The following is an 18890-nucleotide window of genomic DNA, read 5'->3' as shown; positions in this document are numbered from 1 at the left end:
TGAAACAATACGGATTACTCATGCATTATTAATATTTAGGGTAAGTTGCCCAAAAGAACAGGGGGAATTATAATAATAGGTCCAGCTGCTGCTGGGCTAAAGGATGATATATTTTACATTCATTCACAGCACCAAGTGATCAACAAAATAAATAGTATTGTTAGATTCAGAATAGAATATGCTGTTATTATGTCATAATTTATTTACCTGTCAATTTTGCACAGGTTGAAAGTTACCACACCCATTTACAGACGTTCACACCTCCACTCCCCCTAGCAACAGATTGTCTGTTTGTGTCCTAGGTAACAGGTCTGGAGGTGGGCACTACCTATGTGTTCAGAGTGCGTGCAGTCAATGCTGCTGGAGTGGGTATGGCCTCAATGGCCTCTGACCCTGTGACTGCCAAGGCCGTGGCAGGTAACATTTAACAGCAGACAGAAACTGAATACCTTACTATTAGAATATAAGGGTATTAGAATTCATAAATATGTGTCTCCAAGTTCCTCTTTGTAAAGCATACAAAGTGCTATGGTTTTGCTTTGAGTGAGTGTTGCACTATTGTTGACAGTGGTGAAGGCAAGAGTTTAAGAGCGAGTGGACACATGTGATATCAATCCATCAAATATCAAAGCTCACATTAATAGCTGTTTAGGCTTTCTGGGCATTAACTGGAGACAAAAATGAGTCTAAAAACTATGTTTATCTGTGTATTGAAGGTTCCCAGGAGGTGTCCTGTGTGGTGGATGAGAAGTCAGGTGACATTGTTCTGTCATTCGAGTCCTGCCAGATAAACGAAGGCTCCAAGTTCATCTGGAAGAAAGATTATAAAGAAATCACAGATTTCTCTAAAGGGGTAGTGATTAAATCCGAGGGCATCCAGTAAGACCACAGTCACACACATATATAACATGCATATGGCATCAAACATTTGCATTCAATTTCAGCTTGAACAATCTCTCTGACTGTGTGTGTCTGTGTTTCTCTTCCGCCCTCCACTGCAGCTCTAAGCTGATCTTCAAGAACCCAGATAAGGAGGACTTTGGGACGTATTCTGTTTCTGTCACAAACACAGAGGGAGTGTCATCCAGCTACACAATCTCTAATGAAGGTAGGTTCAATTCATTGCTAAGTAAGGATGGCTCTGATGCTTAGGCACCCAGTCAACTGTCATGAAAAATTTGAAAATCTATAAAAGAATCTGCAACTTAGACTTAATGAAATCTCTCATGTTTATGTTTATTTGTATTCTATACTCATGGCTCATTTGCCCTTGTTGACTTATGGTAATTTGCGATGTTGCCTTTATTATCTTAATCATCTCATCGCATTAGTTTGCATTCCATATCCGTTTCCTACCTCTGTTAAACTATTGCATGCAAATACCACTCATGCCTTGATCGTGAAAATTTGAACAGCTGTAGAGCAACACCCTAATAACTACATCAAAAGCGCAGACTTGAGCTAAAATCAAAAGAAAACTGTATCGGAGAACTAAGGCAGTGTGTAGAATGCAATAAAAGATGAAAGCAGTGAGAGCATACTTAAAAACAATCAGCCTGGCATGTAGGCAACAAACAATTTCATTACACAGCTGATGATACTAGCAGAGCGCATTATTTCTCCAAGCTTGGGGCACTGAACATGTTTTACCACCAGATCTTCGTGGCAAAAGGATTTCTGTCAGAAAGCTTCACAACGCTTTTCCTTCTATTGCACCAGTTTGCTACGAGGCTATAATACGTGGCTTCCACTGATTGCTTCCCATTCGGCCTACAGTTATTCCACTGTAACTCGCAATAATTTCTGAACTTCTAGCACGCAAGGATTCATTCATTTCAGTTATATCACAGGTACTTGGTGAGGCTCCAATAATACAACAACTCATAATACAGGCTGTGTTTCAGGGTAAGCATTCAGGGCCAGTTATGAGTCACAATGTAATTTTGTTCTTTCAGCTTTAAGCTTCAGTTTTAATGTTTTTGTTCCTTGATTTTCCTCTCCCTGACTTATCTGGTACCTCATCGAAGCTAATGGTAAAATTAGACCAATGTATAAAATGTCACATGTATGATAACTGCATGTCTGTGTCTATAAAATAATGTGTCTGTGCCTTATAGAGTTGGTAAAGATGCTGGCGCTCAGTTATGATATCAGACACCCAGGTAGGTACCTTTGACTGACTCTTTCAATCTCTCTGAGTTTCTCTCTCTTTGTCCTTTTTAATCTCTTCTTTAAAACTTTCTCCTCTGAGTCTTAATCTGTCTTACCTGCTCACTTCATTTCTCGTTCTCCCTCTTTTATGCTTTTATTTTTCTTTCTTCTTCTGCCTTTGAAGATTTCTGATTTCTTTATTTTTTTAGGGGCAGATTTCTCTTTTTATTTGATCCAAAAAAAAAGAAAAAAAAGAAAAAAGTCTTACCTGCTTTTGCATCACATTGCCTAAGCTCTTCTCCTTCTCCTGTCCTCTCCTCCTTCGTCTCCTCATTAAACAAGGACAATAATGTTTTGAAACCCCTTACCCTTCCTCCCTCTTGTCCTCTAGTCATCCCGCTGAAGTCTGAGTTGGCCTATAAGATTCTGGAGAGAGGCCGAATGAGGTTCTGGCTGCAGGCTGAGGAGATTTCTTCCAATGTCACCTACAAATTCTTTGCAAACAACAAGGAACTGTCTGGAGCTGATGTAAGATACATCTTAGTTTACCCGCAGATTGTAGTCAGTTCCTACCTATGCCACTCTCCCTATGCAGTACTTGAAATTCATGGGTGTAGAAAGTCATGCAAATGGAAAATGAAGTCCGGAAAATGATATATCAGTTAGCCAGGTAGTCTTCTTTCAGCTGTAATTTTTGCGAGGCTCAAACTGAAAGGTCCCAGAGTATGGGCTAAACCATTTAAGTGAGCCTTGCAAATAAAAACAGAAGAGATGAATGATTTATATTCTAGCTTCAAGGTGAACAACCTACTTTTCTATCAAGACAATAGTTCAGTCAGCTGTTTTTAACTACACAAAAGTTATGATAGTCACAAAGTCTGTCGTCAAGTAGGCTTTTTAAAATTACAACTCTATTTTTCTGCAGCCCAACAAGATGGCTCATGACGTCGCTACAGGGATCATTGAGTTCATCATGGATCATTTCACTGAGGAGAATGAGGGGACATATACCTGCCAGATCACAGATGGAGGAGGAAAGGCACAGAGCTCACTGGTTCTGATTGGAAATGGTAAGAGGGACCAAGGTTTACTGCTGTCCTACGATCAGCCTTTCAAATGTGGTTCCAACCCAGTCGGACCCCACAAAACCTGCAGTATCCGACTACATTCAACAAAAAAAGAACAATACCCTCTGGACTGTATTTTCTTTTTTTTTTTAAGTGGATGTGTGCAGAAAGAACTTATCACAACCTCTTATTTTTCAGCGTACTAATTAGGGGGTATGCTGTCAAGCCTAAGCCAGGAGAAACACAGACATGTAGCAGAGAGTGTATAGAATGGGCTTTTTTGTATGACAGTAGACTTAGCATCTGCTGCATTAGAGATCCCATTATGGAAATGTATTAAGCCCGTTAGTGTAGAGAAGGGTTTGAACTTCATGTCTATAGGACTCCCTAAGACTCAACTAAAGATGCTTGATTTCATAAATTATGATTCTGCTCTCATATGGGGGACCACTAAAAAAAGAATCTATAGCAACACTTTGATCTTTTAATTATTCTCCGTTTATGTGTATCTGTATGTGCACATAGCTTTCAAGGCAGCACTGGCTGAGGCTGATTTCCAGAGGAGAGAGTACATCAGAGTCAAAGAGGGTAAGAAATACAAAACATCATCCAATTTTAAGCTTGTAAGAGCTTTGTTCTTAATTTAGCCTGAGACCAGCACAACACTATGTTACCCAGGAGATAACTAATGAGTGAGCATACAGGAGAGAAGTACACTATCTTTACATAAACTCTCGAGCTGCAACCTTAAAACCACACATCAGTTAATACAGCTTATAACAAGGTTCCTCAAGTGTTTTGTAAAAGCTTATGTCCATTTTCAAGGCTTCCTCTCATGTTTCCTTTCACTACAGGCCCCCACTTTAGTGAGTTTCTATCACTTCAGATTGGGGATGACTGCTCTGTCACTTTGGTTTGCAAGGTAAACACAGTGGTACTCGATATTTATTGAATATTTACAGTCTGACAAATGGGAGGCTCACTTACTGAGCAGATATTCTATGGAGACTAAGTGTGGATGCCACAGTGCTGCGTAATGATAAGGTCCAGACAGATAATAACTCGAATTGTCACGGTTTTTCCTGCCCTTGTTAGAATGAAGTATATTATCAAGAACATTTTAAAATTAAAGTGGCCGTTTATATGCTCGGGGACAGTTAAGTTGACATCAGCATATCTTTGATTTATGCAGAGATATAGTAAATATATGCATTCATTATTTGACTGTTGAGTATCAAAACAGAGCAAGCTTAAACATCAACCAGTTTTCAGAAAAATGCTCTACTTCTAATATGGGATCATTTAGGGTATAATATGTTGCAGAAAAATATAAACAGCCTCAAGTTTTTTTTGGTTGAAAGACAGGATTTACATTTTAATCCATCAAGTGGGTGAGAATTACTGCAAAAAGTTGATGAGGTACAGTTATGTGCTAACATTTGGGAACCTCTGGTTGACTTGTTGACTTTTGTAGGCAAGAATAAGTGTACTTGTCCTGCAGCAAACAGGCATTTTAAATAACCCCTTCTTCAAATGCTAATGCACTCTTACCATATAGTTCATTAACTAAACAGCCAAGCATTAAACTGTGTTTTACCATTTTCTCCGATTAGTATTATTTTTATATTCAGAAAACAAAAGCACCAATGCATTAACATTTAAGAGATTTGTTTTTCACTTTAATCCGTTTGCTGCAGGCATTTGCTTCCTTTGTCTTTCAAAAGCCTCGTCGACATCTCTTGCTCTTCCTAAACTACCACATAAACAAGACTTTATATACAGCACATCACTGGTCATCTGGATTTGCATTGTTCGATGAATTGTATAAAATATAAAGTGTGTGTGTGACAATAAAACTTCACTTCCTGTTTTTCGAAAATAATAATATGCAATTTTTATTGATTTTAACAGGTTGCTAACTTGAAGAAGGAATCAGTGTTTCACTGGTTTAGAGAAGACACGGAGATCATCCCGGATGTAAAACCTGACCTGGGATCAGGAGTCTGTAAACTGCCAATTAAAGAGGTAAGAGCACACTGTGGCACTAAAGACTATGTTTTTGTTTTTTCCCAACGCTGTCCTCATGGTGTGTTCAAAATTGACAAATCTGCATTCCCTATGTTGCACTGTTTCTTCTCCAGTTTTCACTGAAGACAGCAGGAATTTACAAAGCCACCATCAGTGATGACAGAGGAAAAGATATGAGCCAAATAAACATTTCTGGAAAAGGTAAACATGTTCTCTATTTTTGCAGTTCATCTTACCGCTTAATAAAAATGACAAGTTCACTGTCTGGATAGTTAGCTTGATGTCTTACTGAGCAAGTATAATTGTTTAACTACAGTGTATTATTCTTACAAAAAGAATAAATAAAATGCTTGACATGGGGAAAAAATGTATAATGTTATAAACTGTTTATTTTTTTTACTGATTTTTCCTCAAAAGCAGCAGGATACAAAGTAGATATATTACCATACTGAAAAACAATTGTTCCTATTTTTTCTAAACAAAACCACAACACAAGAAAAAAGGAAATAATAAAAAAGCCTCGGTCTACAAATTACATCTTGAATGATTCATAAATTATGATTGGTGCCAAAACTGTTAAAATTAGTCAAAAACATTTTTTGTCAATTCCAAAAGGCAGCTCCCCTCCAAAAATATCTCGTCTCCCTTTTTTATTCTACGTGTCACTTGTTTGAATGTAACTATTTTGCATGCAGTTTGATCTGCTATCCAAAATAGCTCAGATTGCTTGATTTCCAGTGCGTTAATATTGTTTTACATCCTGATGTCATAGCCAGTGGGACCCATAACCTCTTCATTTCACTGATATTATCTGGTAACAGACCCAGAACACTTAAAACTGTGAGTAAAACAACTGATTCAATAGGTATAATAGCTTCCCAGAATAACACTTCATTTAAAAAACAAAAAAGAACAAAAAACAAAACCCCACTTTCTCAAATTTCTCACAGATGTTGATGTGCCTAAGTTTAATATGTTTGATATGTGAAGATGTTTATATATGAATTAACTGAGACTGAGCTTCACATGAACAAGTATGCCAAGAAACAATCTGGTGAAAGTGTACCTCACAAAACAAATGCAGGTATTTACACTGTTTCACTATGTTTGGTTGGGAAACCATAGAGTAACAGATTCCCATGTTTTCATTAAACCTTCCTTACTGAGCTCTGAATGCAGCCACCAGAGAGCAGCATCATGCCTTTCCATCCTCTTGGCTCCGTCTCTGACCCCGTGTTCCTCTGCCTTTCTTCTAGTCTTTGACGATGCCATAAACAAGCTCAGCCAACTGGCTGGTAAGTCGCTGCATTCTGCACACAGACACACACACCAATAATCTCATAAAGAGACATCCATGTTAAAAACGGTACGACACACCACCAGCACCACCCTCTACCCACTGTAGGCATCCAGTTCAAATTATCTAACTTTAACATGGCACCATCAAACCCCAGTGATGAGAGATTTGGTAGATCCGTCATCAGGCTGATATGGGTCTTGTTTTAAAAACCCTCTGCTACATACACACACACACTTATCAGCGTGTGGCAGAAGTTGTCATGCTGGAAGCATTTGGCCATCATGCCATCATGTGGTGAAATCACTTTAAAATTCCACTGCGCTGTCACAGTGACAGTGTGGAGGAGCATCTTACTCCTATTTTAAGAGACAGTCACTTGACAGCTCTGCAGCAACTGTTACAGCAGTGGCTGCAGAGGAGAAGAGGGTTCATTACTGTGATAATGGGAAACCATGGTGATGTGACCAGGTGGATGACACACTTACCCACTTGTAATGTGCAGTGAGGAAAATCCGACACAGACATTGTGGAGTATAAAATGCCCTTTTAGGTATAACGGCTTAAAAAAAAAAAAAGTTAATAAAACCTGTCATGGTTGAAGTGCTTTACTGAGTGCCAGGATATAAACAATCTGCTCTTTGCTTCATTAGCAGAATTTTCCTCTCCAAGCTGGACAAAAAGGAATTTCAAAATAGATCCTACAAATGGCTGAAAATGGAAGTTTGTTTTTATTCAATTAATTCATCTCTGCATGCAGTAGCTTTCACAGCATAGTGAGGTCACAGAGTCCAGCAGCTGCAGGAAAACATGTATTTTACTTTGATTTCAAACGTGGTCCTCACAACCTCCATCGCCTCTATTACCTCCTCCAGGAGCCAGTGCAGCAGAGCTTGTGATAAACTGCACAGCAACAGGCATTCAGCTGCAGTGTCACATGAAGTATTACACCTCAGAGATGAACATCACCTGGTATCATGGGTAAGGAATTAGATTAAACACAGAATTAACACCGCCTCACAAATACAAACATAATACCAAATAGTTGGAGTACGAAGATGAAGGTAAGGAACGGAGGAAGAAAATACGCATAACTCCAGTATTTGTAGTCCTGGTAGTTGTTTTACTAGAGTATTCTTTTAAGTCCACCTATAAACATGCTGACCACAAACGCATTATTCTGGTTTTCCCTCAAGTTAAACTGCCGCGAGTGGGAAAAACAATAAGCCGCATAATAAAACTTCTGATGGGCTATTGGCAAGTGGTTTCATTATCCCTGTTATTGCAGTAAAATTGCCCTGTTTTGTGACAGAAATCACACAGCTATTATTTTCTATAGAGAAGGAAGGCTTTTCTGCACTTAAAAGCACTCCAGTTCACTCCAGAGATTATAAAATGTTTAAAAAATGGGTTCATGAAAGAAAAAGTGGAAAGAACAATGAAGTAAAACTGAATAAAAATTATGAAGCTTTTATTTTAAAACATCTCACTGTCTTTTCTGTGGGTTTGTGTAAGAGCAAGAGGTCGGCATGACATTAGCGAGGCATGTAAATATGATTTTCATTTACCTCACTCGCTCAAAAAGAAACCCCCACCACACAAACACACACACTAACCTCTCTTTTCTTCTCCTCAGTGAGACTAAACTCTCCCACAGTGACAAGATTGTGATTGGTGGAACCCCGGCTATGGCAACAATGGAGGTATTATCATCTTTTATACAAAGCTGAACAGTATATGCTTCGGAGGAATCTCACACATCAGTAGCTTTATGACAGTAAAGCACCTCAGACATTGGTGCTGCTGCTCGTCTGTGTTGCTTGTAGAAGTCCTCAAAGTGTCTTTGCAGAGACGAGGAAACTTTGAGATAAATTAAAGGGATAATCACAAGGGAAAGCTAATGAATAAAAATGGTTTAAAATTCATTAAAGTTGATTAAGTAGCGTGTCTTCCGATCGTTTTGTCAGAAAGCTTTATAATTGTAATTAGCCTACCTGTTAAATTAATCTCATTTTAAATCATAGCTCAAAACACACAAAGCAGAAATAAATACCAAGACACTGAGTTGATGCCTCTGCCGTCATGTGGCTGATCATTTTTTTGCTGATTGATTCACAGGTAGTTGAACCAGTGGAGAAGGACAAGGGCAAGTACTCCATCGTGATCACTGACCCTGAAAACTCACATAAACGCACACTGGACCTCAGCGGTGATGGTCAGTACTTTCAGTACTTTTCCTCTCTTATTTCCTTCCCTCCAGAGTCAATTCCTGTTTTTATCGATAACTCTGTAAAAAGAGGGTAGAAAATAACACAGTCACTTGTTTTTATGGCTGTCTTTCAGCGTGTAGTCTCTCTGGTTATACTTCAGCTAGTCTTTGAGTATGAAAGTCTCCAGTTTCATACTGCTGCTTGTGAGTTACATACATTTGAGTGTGGATCGGATTACATACACAACAATGCAAAAGTCTTGAGCTACTCTTTATTTCCCTAATCGTTTGAAAGACAGAAAGCTTTGAAAAGTTTTTCTTTGGACATTAGCTGCTTTTCACTCATTTTCTGGCTAATTATAGAGGAATGGTTTTTTTGGTTTAAACCACCCAACACTGACCTATGTATCATTCAAGCATAAAAAATGGCCACCAACTCAACGGTTGAAGCAGTTTTGTGTCTACACATAACAGAAAAATTAGCAAAGAACCATTTTTAAATTGTACCTTTAATAATTACTGCGGCTCAAAACTTTTGCACAGCACTGTATGGAAAAAATCTCCATTAAAACTTCTCAAATTAACTTTTTTGATTTATGACACATTCATGAGTGTTATAACTGAAAGGTGCATTCCTGTATTACCACCATTTTAAAACTATTAATTTCTTTAAAAAAATGTTACCATGTTCATTAGCAGGAAAAGGGAAAGATTCTGTTTTGATATTATAAAGACTATTTTGGTTCTAGGTGTGTCTAAATTTAAAGGAAAGTAAACTGGCATGTGCTGTGACAGTGACTGTTTTCTGTTTTTGTGTTTAACAGTATATGAGAAAGCCTTTGCAGAGTTCCAGAAACTAAAGTAAGACTATATTCTCAAAGCTGTTTTCTTTTTTTTTAATCTTGTGCCTTTATGTGTCAGACTGGCTCGCCTAATGATGAATCACTGCTTCCTTCACATTTGCTTCATAACTGTGAGTTTGACATCTAATAGTTCAAAGTAATGATTTCCCAGGCTACACTGTGTTCACATACAGAAAACAATAGTCTTGTTTTCCTGCTTCAAATAATGTAAAGAATGAGGTTTTCTATAAATACACGTATATTCGACTCTCTCGTTCTGATTGTATTTGAATAGTAAAACATCTATTGGAAATTTCATTAACATTTGTCTCTCCACATTTCAAACAGTGCAAAGCCTTCAGATCATTTGAGACACTGCAGAAGGATTGTATGAGCCTTTGTAACCACTATATGCTCAGTGTTAATCAGTGTAGATCCATGCATTGATTAGACTTGTCACTTTAAAATATCAGTGCACTCCTAACTCCAAACTGCTACACTAAAACTAACTGCTTGTTTTGAATATTTTAGTTGTTTAATTAGCCTGTGCTTTGCCCTGTAAGGACCTGTGCAAGTCTGACTCAGGATTTAATCCCAGAATAAAGTTATGATTTTCAGATTAGGTCACTATATTATTTGATGACTTATTCTCCTTTTTCTGTGACTGAAGAAACTGTGTGTATGCTTTAAATCACTGCTGCATGAATGTAGCATGCTGCAAATCGAATCAGACGCTTCCCTGGCACTATTGCATGAGCAGAATCTAAAGAGCTCCAAGAGGTGTAAAACTTCTGCATGCAAGTATGGTTTTTCTTCACCTACAGCTACAGTTTTGAAAAGTCTTGTTAAATCACTGCAACTCGAGTTGCATAAATGATCAATACAGCATTAGGAAAAATTACCCTGCATCTTTAAGTTGAGCAAATTCAAAAACTCCAAGGCTGGCTGTCTGGAAAGAGTCCAGCGCATTATAATTTGAGATAAAAATCTTGGTTAAAAATAGAAGCAGTCAGGTAGCAGAGATCCTTTGGGGTCTGTCGGCTAATTGGGCCAAAGCAAACCCCACACCCACACACACATTTTGCAAATCCTTTTAGGAAAGGGATTGAGACTGCAAACACTAAACACTGCATGCAGTGTGGAAACCATCCAAATCCCTTTTCCAATTAACATTCAAAGAGAGACATTTAAGCACAAGACTTTACAAACACATTGAAACAAGTGACACGCTGTTACCCTTTTGATTGAGCATCAACTTGCCAAGAGGAGAGCAGAGTTTCCCCAACCATCTGGTCCTGTGGCTGACCTCTGGTCCTGCCATGCTGCTCCAACAGCCCTCACATAACAATATCATTTCCCCCCAGGAAACTCCTGAAGTAAACAATATTAAAAGGAGGTTTGGCTGTAAATCTAAAGCACCTTGTAGCACACCATCTGACCACTGTTAGTTAACCGAAAGGAAAAAGAAAAAAAACAAAGAAAAAATGATGTGTGGTCAGAGCCAGGTAATGAAAGCTAACCAGAAACGACTTGGCTAAAGTAAAACTTGAACTAAATAAAGATTTGCTAGTGACAATAATAATACAAAACTGCTTTGATTTTTCAGGGCCGAGGCATACGCTGAGAAGAGTAAGTTTATCCTCCTGTTCTCCTTTATATAATAGCTTAATATAATAAACAATAGGAATAACCTAGAATGTTAACAACTGTTTGTTTTAGACCGTGGTAAGGTGGTGGGAGGACTGCCTGATGTGGTCACCATTATGGAAAAGAAGGTAGGCATGCAAGTGTGTGAAACTGCATGCTTTTGGTCTCATTTTGCTAATAGGTATTTTTTATGCTTTCTGTAGACTTTGAGTTTAACATGTACAGTGTGTGGAGACCCCAAACCTCAGGTGTCATGGCTGAAGAACGGATCGGAAGTCGAGCCTGATGATCAGGTAAATGTGTAAATGTGTTATTGGAGTTATGTCAAAATAAATTTCACAACTTGTTTTCAGCTAATTAAATTGTGTTTGCAAGTCACATATACAACCAGTTCATATTCAGACGGGGCTTTGTACTTTTATTTGATTCCTTCCCGATAAATACTGCCTTATTCTCTGACTCTGTTTAACCTCTTCAGAAACTCAACTCCTCCCCTCCTGTCTCATGATTAATTGTCTCATTAACCATACACAATTACAACATAATGTTTCTATTAACTTGTCTTGTGGAAATTTCACACTCAGTATGTGTCTACTAAAATATGCTTCATGATATCATGACTCCAGATTCATTTGATCAGATAATGTCTGTTCAAAAGTCAATGTCTATAATACTTACCATGATATTAAAACCAGTATTCATATAAAATAATAGCAGTAATTAAAAAACTATTTCTGGTAATACTGAAAGTGGTAATGAAGTACTTTCTAAAAAGCATGCTTCATGTATATTTAAATTAGTACAAATGATTAGTAGTAATAAAATGCACAATACCCCAAAACCATTGATATGCTTTAGTTCCTTGTTAGGAACTTCATGAATGTGATGTTGTCCCTATTGTGTCAAAGCCCTTTTTATACATTCATCAGCCACTTTAGTAGGTACACCGATTCAAGAAATTATTAAAGTAAATATTTAATCAGCCAATGGCAGCAACGCCGTACATTTAGGCATGTAGGGGGATCAAAAGGGGGAAGAAAGGTGAGACTTTGAATGTACATGAGCAGGGTTATTTGTGACAGACGAGCTAGTCTAAGTATTCTGATCAAAAATAGAAGATCAACAATGGAGTACGTTTGGGATGTGGTGGAGCATGAGATTAGCAGCATGATGCCATCATGTCGATATGAAACAAAATCCCTGATGAATGTTTTAAGCATCTTGCTAAAGATGTTATGGCTGAAGACAACAGGATCCAATCCAAAACTAGCAACGTATACCTAATCAAGTGGCAGGTGAGTGTATTTACCACTGAGAGCACCAAGATTCAGGAAACTACACTACGCTTCTATACTGACCCCAAAGTCAGTATTATCAGCACAATCCTAGATCAGTAACGGAACAACTCTACCCCTCATAACTCATTAACCTACTTGCCAACCAGAGTACAGTAAGTCTACAGTCTGTCGTTAGTCAACGAAAGCTCTTTCAATAGCATCAGAATCCTGCAGCTTCTACCAGCTTTGAAGATTTAAGTTTGAGAAACCCCGGTCCAGGAGGAATTTGTGTTCAAGTTTTCTCCTTTATTCATTCCCTCACCTGCTAATAATCTGTCTAAAACAAGAAGCGAGGCCCTTGTTGATGAGTTTTCCAAACCTCTAGAGTGTCTCTCATGCACTTAGTTACAACAGAGGCTTCTCAGGATGCATGAAGATAAATGAAAAACAAACATGAACATAAGAAGATCCAGAGAATTTTATATCTAATCCTCATGTTTGACTCTGGAAGTACACAGCATGTCAATTCGAGTAGTGTAATAAGCAGAAGTTACTATTTTTTAGACATTTTGTCAGATTTTATAATATCTGTATCACAGAAATGACTGTAATTAGAATATTTTTTCCCTGAATAATACACAGCTTAACCTACATTGGTCTAGTAAATTAATGCATTTAACCAAGAACACATAGCATGCTAATGGCTACCATTTTTAGGATTTTAATCTACTAGACCGTTTTATTTCTTGTAATTAAAAGGCAAGTGTTTCTCTTAATAATGTAATTAACCTGCTGAAAGTACCACTCCATAAAATGTATAAATGTCCAGACCTTACAAGTGAGTGGGCAGGTACAAGAGGCAATTTAAAATGTTGGGCTCTTGTCTGCACCACTCGTAGTACATGGTACAATTCAGAATAAAGTACTCTGTGTAGACTAGAGTATCAGAGACAATATACAGTAGGTTTTTTTTGGGTGGTCTAAAAAAATATGGATGGGGCACATCTGTATTGCTTTTCTACGGTGGCCCCTAGAGACAAAGCACGTACAAACTCCAAAACACTTACAAAATCCAAAACACGTGCAAAATCCAAAACACATGCAAGCTCCAAAACACTTACAAAATAAAAAACACATGCAAAAGACAAAACACGTACAAAATACAAAAAACATGCAAAATCCAAAACACGTACAAAATACAAAAAACATGCAAAATCCAAAACACGTACAAAATACAAAACACGTACAAAATCCAAAACACGTACAAAATCCAAAACACGTACAAACTCCAAAGCACTTACAAAATCCAAAACACGTGCAAACTCCAAAGCACTTACAAAATCCAAAACACGTGCAAACTCCAAAACACGTACAAAATCCAAAACACATGCAAACTCCAAAACACGTACAAAATACAAAACACATGCAAAATACAAAACACGTGCAAAATACAAAACACGTACAAAATACAAAACACGTGCAAAATACAAAACACGTGCAAACTCCAAAACACATGCAAAATACAAAACACGTGCAAAATACAAAACACGTGCAAAATACAAAACACGCGCAAACTCCAAAACACATGCAAAATCCAAAACACAACGGAAGTGCTCCAGGACGCTAGGGGCAGTGTTGAGCTTTTGTTACCTAGTAACTACACAAGCCAGGAAGTACCAATGACCGGATTTGGGGTCTGCAGCCTTAAAGGCCGCATTTTAAGGCCGATTATGTCACAGCGACACGACAAAGACTGTCCCAATTCAAAGGCTGCTCGAAATGCGGCCCTCAAATGCGTCCTTAATTTCCCTGAATTTTAAGGATGGGTCTGTGTAGCCTTCATGGCCCAACATATCCCAGACTTCATAGCGCGGCGGTGGTTTGGATAATTTTGCCGAAAAAAAACGGCGGAAGCGGAGCGGACGAAGAGTAAACTTCCAGAAGTAAGTACTGAATATTATGTCACTTATTTATGCGCAAATGTTTTTATAATGAAGAACATTAAAACATTACTGTTGGCAACATGTCGGGAAAGTTATGTGACATTAGCGACGTTTGTACTAACTTGGTTTTAAAGCCTTCACTTCAAAATATTCGCCGTTCAATAGCTGACTTTAATCTTACAGAGAATGTGATGATTTTATGCGTAATTAAAGTCAGTCATGTCAGTCAGCTGACGGTTCACTCCTTAAGCTGAAAGAAAGATGCTTTAATCACAGGAGTCACACATGTGTCCACTGTACCATCTGGGAACTCTTCTTGTTTAGCACTCGTAATGACACAAACACTAAATCCTCCTTCTCTGGTGCTGTTTTGTAGCAGTGTGTACACCTGAGACTGTCACCTGTCTGTCTGTCCTGCACTCTCTCTCTGTTTCTTTCTCTCTGATTGTGGAATAAAAGTATGAACATGTATTTATAAGTCACACTTGTGTTTGAATCCTGCAGCTTATCACACATTTGATTTCTATGTGTGACACCTGCAAGTGTCCAGAGTGAGGACAGACTGAGGGACCCACTGCATTACATCATCTGTGAGGCTTTGCACCCCTGATGATCCACCAGGACAATCTCAGCAGTATGTGAGGAAGAGGAGGAGGAAGAGCCAGCAGCAGCTGACAGATGGAGAGAATAGACAGACTGTTCCCTGTTTGTGAAGGACTGCTAGAAAAGTTTAAAATAACTAATTGTCTGTCCTGAATCAGTCTTATTAGGTAATGTTCAAATAATTTTATCATTCCAGTGTTTCCAGTGTGGGAGAAAGTACTCAGGGCCTTCAAGTTACGCACTATGAAAGGCAGCAACAAGTTTAATGTTCAGAAACCTAAAGTCTGTATCAGCAGCAGAATGGAACTAAAAATAAATGTTTGTTTCAGTTCTATGAAGCTTTGAGTATTTTGGATCAGTAGCACTGCTGTGTTTGTTGCATCATATTGCTGTAATTGTTTATATGCTTTATATATTCTGAGGTAAGTTGATCTATAGTGTTACATCATATTCTATAAGGATGTTATGTGTTTGTATACTTTCTGCCCAGTTTGACCCATTTAGCAGACGTCAGCCTGTTTAAAGCTCTGATATCTATTCTGTATGACTTAAAGCAGTTATGACATGGTCTCATTTTCTCACCCAATAAAGGAATATTTAATACATCAGTCTACTCTTCATTTTATCAGAAACATATATATACTATTATATATTGTACATATATTTATTAGTTTCAGATGTAGCCATTCTTGTATTTTGCTTGTTTACATTATTGTATTTTGCACAACTCTGTTGCTTGTGAAGCTCGCACACAAGAATTTCACTCACATGTGCTGTACCAATGTACATGCACATGTGATGTGACAATAAAAGTGATTTGATTTGAAACAGCTCACAGCTTGAAAATTTTCTTTTTACACATGTATGTAAGCATTTGAGCCAAATTTAGTAATGCCAACATACTGAAGGAACAACATTTGTCTCTTATATATGATACACCTATATATGCACTGTCAATATACATTTTGAACCAGCTGCAGATGTCAGAGTAACAACTGACTGACCCCCACATAAAGTGCGTTACAGTAGTCCACAGGGGAAGAAATAAAAGCATGGATCACGGTTTCAAAGTGCTGCCTAGAAAGAAACGATTTCACTCTTGCCAGTCGCCTTAAATGATAAAAATGGACTGGTCCAACTTAAAACCAAGGGCAGTAACAACAGGTTTAAAATAAACCTCCAGGGGTTCCAAATGAAAAGAAGAGGACTCACAGGGGCCACTGGGTCCAAACACCAACAAATCTGTTTTCTTTTCATTCAAATTTAAAAAGTTTAGAGCCAACCAAGCTTTAATGTCATCTAGGCATGTCAAGAGAGGTTTTATTCAGATGCCATCCTTCGGCTTCAGTGGCAAATAAATTTGGCAGTCATTCCTATATACTTGTCTTTGAGTGAAGATTTAAGGTGGTAAGACATGTAAATAACTGCAACTTGAATCTGTACTGAAGCTCAGTATTTGACAAAGAGTTCATGTTCACTGCTGTAATACCTAATAATGACTAATATAATAACCATAATATTGGCCATATTATATTTACATTACCAAAGTGATATGACTTTAGTCTCATGAACAACATTAGCTAATTGTTATTTACTAGCTAATCTTAAATGACTGTTCAGTACAGAAATGAAGCCCAAAAATCATGTTTTACTGTCCTGTGGTCTCAGCCTCAGATACTTATCAAATCACACAAAGCTCTTGTAGAAACAAACAAACAAATGAAAAAAAATATGTTCTCCTTCATTTCTGTCAAAAACAGTTGTATGACACGTTTCCAGCTGTTAGTATCATAGTTGCTAGGCAACCTGGGAAGCGCAACGGAGACTAGAGCCCATGTGTTTGCAACAAACTTGCCGTTTATTTTACAAATCGAGCTCAACACTGCCCCTAGCGTCCTGGAGCACTTCCGTTGTGATTTGGATTTTGCATGCGTTTTGGATTTTGCACGTGTTTTGTATTTTGTACGTGTTTTGGATTTTGCATGTGTTTTGGATTTTGTACGTGTTTTGTATTTTGCATGTGTTTTGAATTTTGTACGTGTTTTGGATTTTGCACGTGTTTTGGAGTTTGCACGTGTTTTGAATTTTGTACGTGTTTTGAATTTTGTACGTGTTTTGAATTTTGTACGTGTTTTGGAGTTTGCACGTGTTTTGGAGTTTGCACGTGTTTTGTATTTTGTACGTGTTTTGTATTTTGTATGTGTTTTGGAGCTTGTACGTGTCTTGGATTTTGTACGTGTTTTGGATTTTGCATGTGTTTTGGAGTTTGCATGTGTTTTGGATTTTGTATGTGTTGAGGAGTTTGTGCGTGCTATTTGGAATTTGTAAGTGTTTTGGAGTTTATACATGCTTTGTCTCTAGGGGCCACCGTACTTTTCAATTCAATTTCACCATACTTTGGTTGAGCGTGGTTGAGTGCAGCAGAACAGATAAGACAGGAATACATCATTAGTCCCTTTGTCCATTCAGCCCATGCACCAGTGCTCAGCTTTTGCTCATGCTGCCACTTTGAGTAAGGCATTTTAAAGAATAAATCATGCTAAACTCCCTCCACTGGCTTTCTCACTTTTTTTAACCTCTGAATTCATTTCCCAGTATGTGGTCTCCCTGGACCAGGGCAAGTTTGCCAGTCTGACGATCAAAGGCGTTTCCATGGAGAATTCTGGCAGATATACCATGATTGTCCAGAATAAATATGGAGGAGAGTCTGTGGATATAGTGGTGAGTGTTGCCGCTGTGTAACACAAATGACTGAATTTACTCTGAGCCGTCATCTGCAGCAGAAATATTTTCTTTCCATTGCTGCCCAACATGGGGATATATTTTGATCGCAGCAGCACAAAAACCTTACACGGGCCTGATATTTGACCTTGTTACTTTTGCTCACCCTGATTTTGACAGAATTAATATAAAATAATACAAAATCCAAATTTCTCTAAAATTAAAAATACCTAAATAATTTCTATTGATGATGCAATGTGCTGCAGCCCTTTAAACAATCCTTTTGTGTTCACCGCTGTAGTAAATGCACGTATGGGTATTAACATTATGTCCTTGTCTCGCTATTTTTATCTCCAGGTCAGTGTGTATCGCCATGGGGAGAAAATCCCTGAGGCAAAACCAACTCTGACCCCTAAAACAATCATCCCACCTAAATTACCAATCGAGATCCCTCAGCCTAAGACTCAGCCTGCTCCGAGCGCTGCCCCTTCAACTCCTAGCCCTGCCGCTCCTAAGGCAGCACTGGGAAGAGGGGTGAAGAGTCCTACTCCAAGTCGGAGGAAGTGAAAAGCAAGGCAGAAGAAACGCAATCACTGGTGCACAATTAGAACACACATAGCTGAGAAGCCTTTATTGGTGTTCTCTATCTGGACTGAAATGGAGCTAATACTCTTTGCATTAAATTAGAGCATCAAGAAAACCCTGACACATGAAATAAATCTTGCAATTGTGATGGAAAGAAAAAAATTGTTTCAATGTGAAATCATTGTATAAAATCAGCAAAATTATACTAGAATAATAAAAAGCTAGGCACTATCTAAACATGAGGAAATTAGAAATTAATTGAAATGAACTCGAATAAAGCTACAAATTGAATAAAACTTTCTGAAGAAAGAGTGAAATGTGTTTTAAATTCATTCTTGAAGTGTACAAATGACACCGCATGCAGTATAATTAAATATTAAATGGCTTGCAAATTACAGGAACATTGCCCAAAGTTAACTGACTTGAAGCCTCGATGCACCTTGGCACACTATTTCATATTTATCATAGTTAGGGGGAGTTTAACATGTTAGTCAAAACTTTTCCATAGGTATTAAATTGG

The 18890-nt window shown here is 38.0% G+C and overlaps 1 protein-coding gene across 1 annotated transcript in view; it reads left to right on the top strand.

The window, feature by feature from the left end:
* The window catches only part of myom2b (myomesin 2b), a 32669-nt gene extending 13983 nt beyond the window's left edge, over positions 1–18686 (top strand). Inside the window, exons 20-39 of the mRNA XM_085371821.1 lie at positions 303–417; positions 717–879; positions 1002–1108; positions 2118–2162; positions 2543–2679; positions 3077–3221; positions 3744–3806; positions 4073–4140; positions 5130–5243; positions 5360–5447; positions 6503–6541; positions 7419–7524; positions 8180–8246; positions 8662–8758; positions 9577–9613; positions 11201–11223; positions 11314–11369; positions 11445–11534; positions 17660–17785; positions 18143–18686. Of these exons, the coding sequence (XP_085227947.1) occupies positions 303–417; positions 717–879; positions 1002–1108; positions 2118–2162; positions 2543–2679; positions 3077–3221; positions 3744–3806; positions 4073–4140; positions 5130–5243; positions 5360–5447; positions 6503–6541; positions 7419–7524; positions 8180–8246; positions 8662–8758; positions 9577–9613; positions 11201–11223; positions 11314–11369; positions 11445–11534; positions 17660–17785; positions 18143–18352 (1896 nt within the window). The 3' untranslated portion in view covers positions 18353–18686. The remainder of the gene's footprint in view (positions 1–302; positions 418–716; positions 880–1001; positions 1109–2117; positions 2163–2542; positions 2680–3076; positions 3222–3743; positions 3807–4072; positions 4141–5129; positions 5244–5359; positions 5448–6502; positions 6542–7418; positions 7525–8179; positions 8247–8661; positions 8759–9576; positions 9614–11200; positions 11224–11313; positions 11370–11444; positions 11535–17659; positions 17786–18142) is intronic.
* The last annotated feature ends 204 nt before the right edge of the window (positions 18687–18890 follow it).

The sequence above is a fragment of the Diplotaxodon limnothrissa genome, linkage group LG1 (genome assembly GCF_057381915.1).
Source record: "Diplotaxodon limnothrissa isolate DT_005_m linkage group LG1, D_limnothrissa_male_GT1.1, whole genome shotgun sequence".
Taxonomy (NCBI): Eukaryota; Metazoa; Chordata; class Actinopteri; order Cichliformes; family Cichlidae; genus Diplotaxodon; species Diplotaxodon limnothrissa.
The sequence above is the reverse complement of the archived record's forward strand: the minus strand, read 5'-3'. Positions and strand labels throughout refer to the sequence as shown.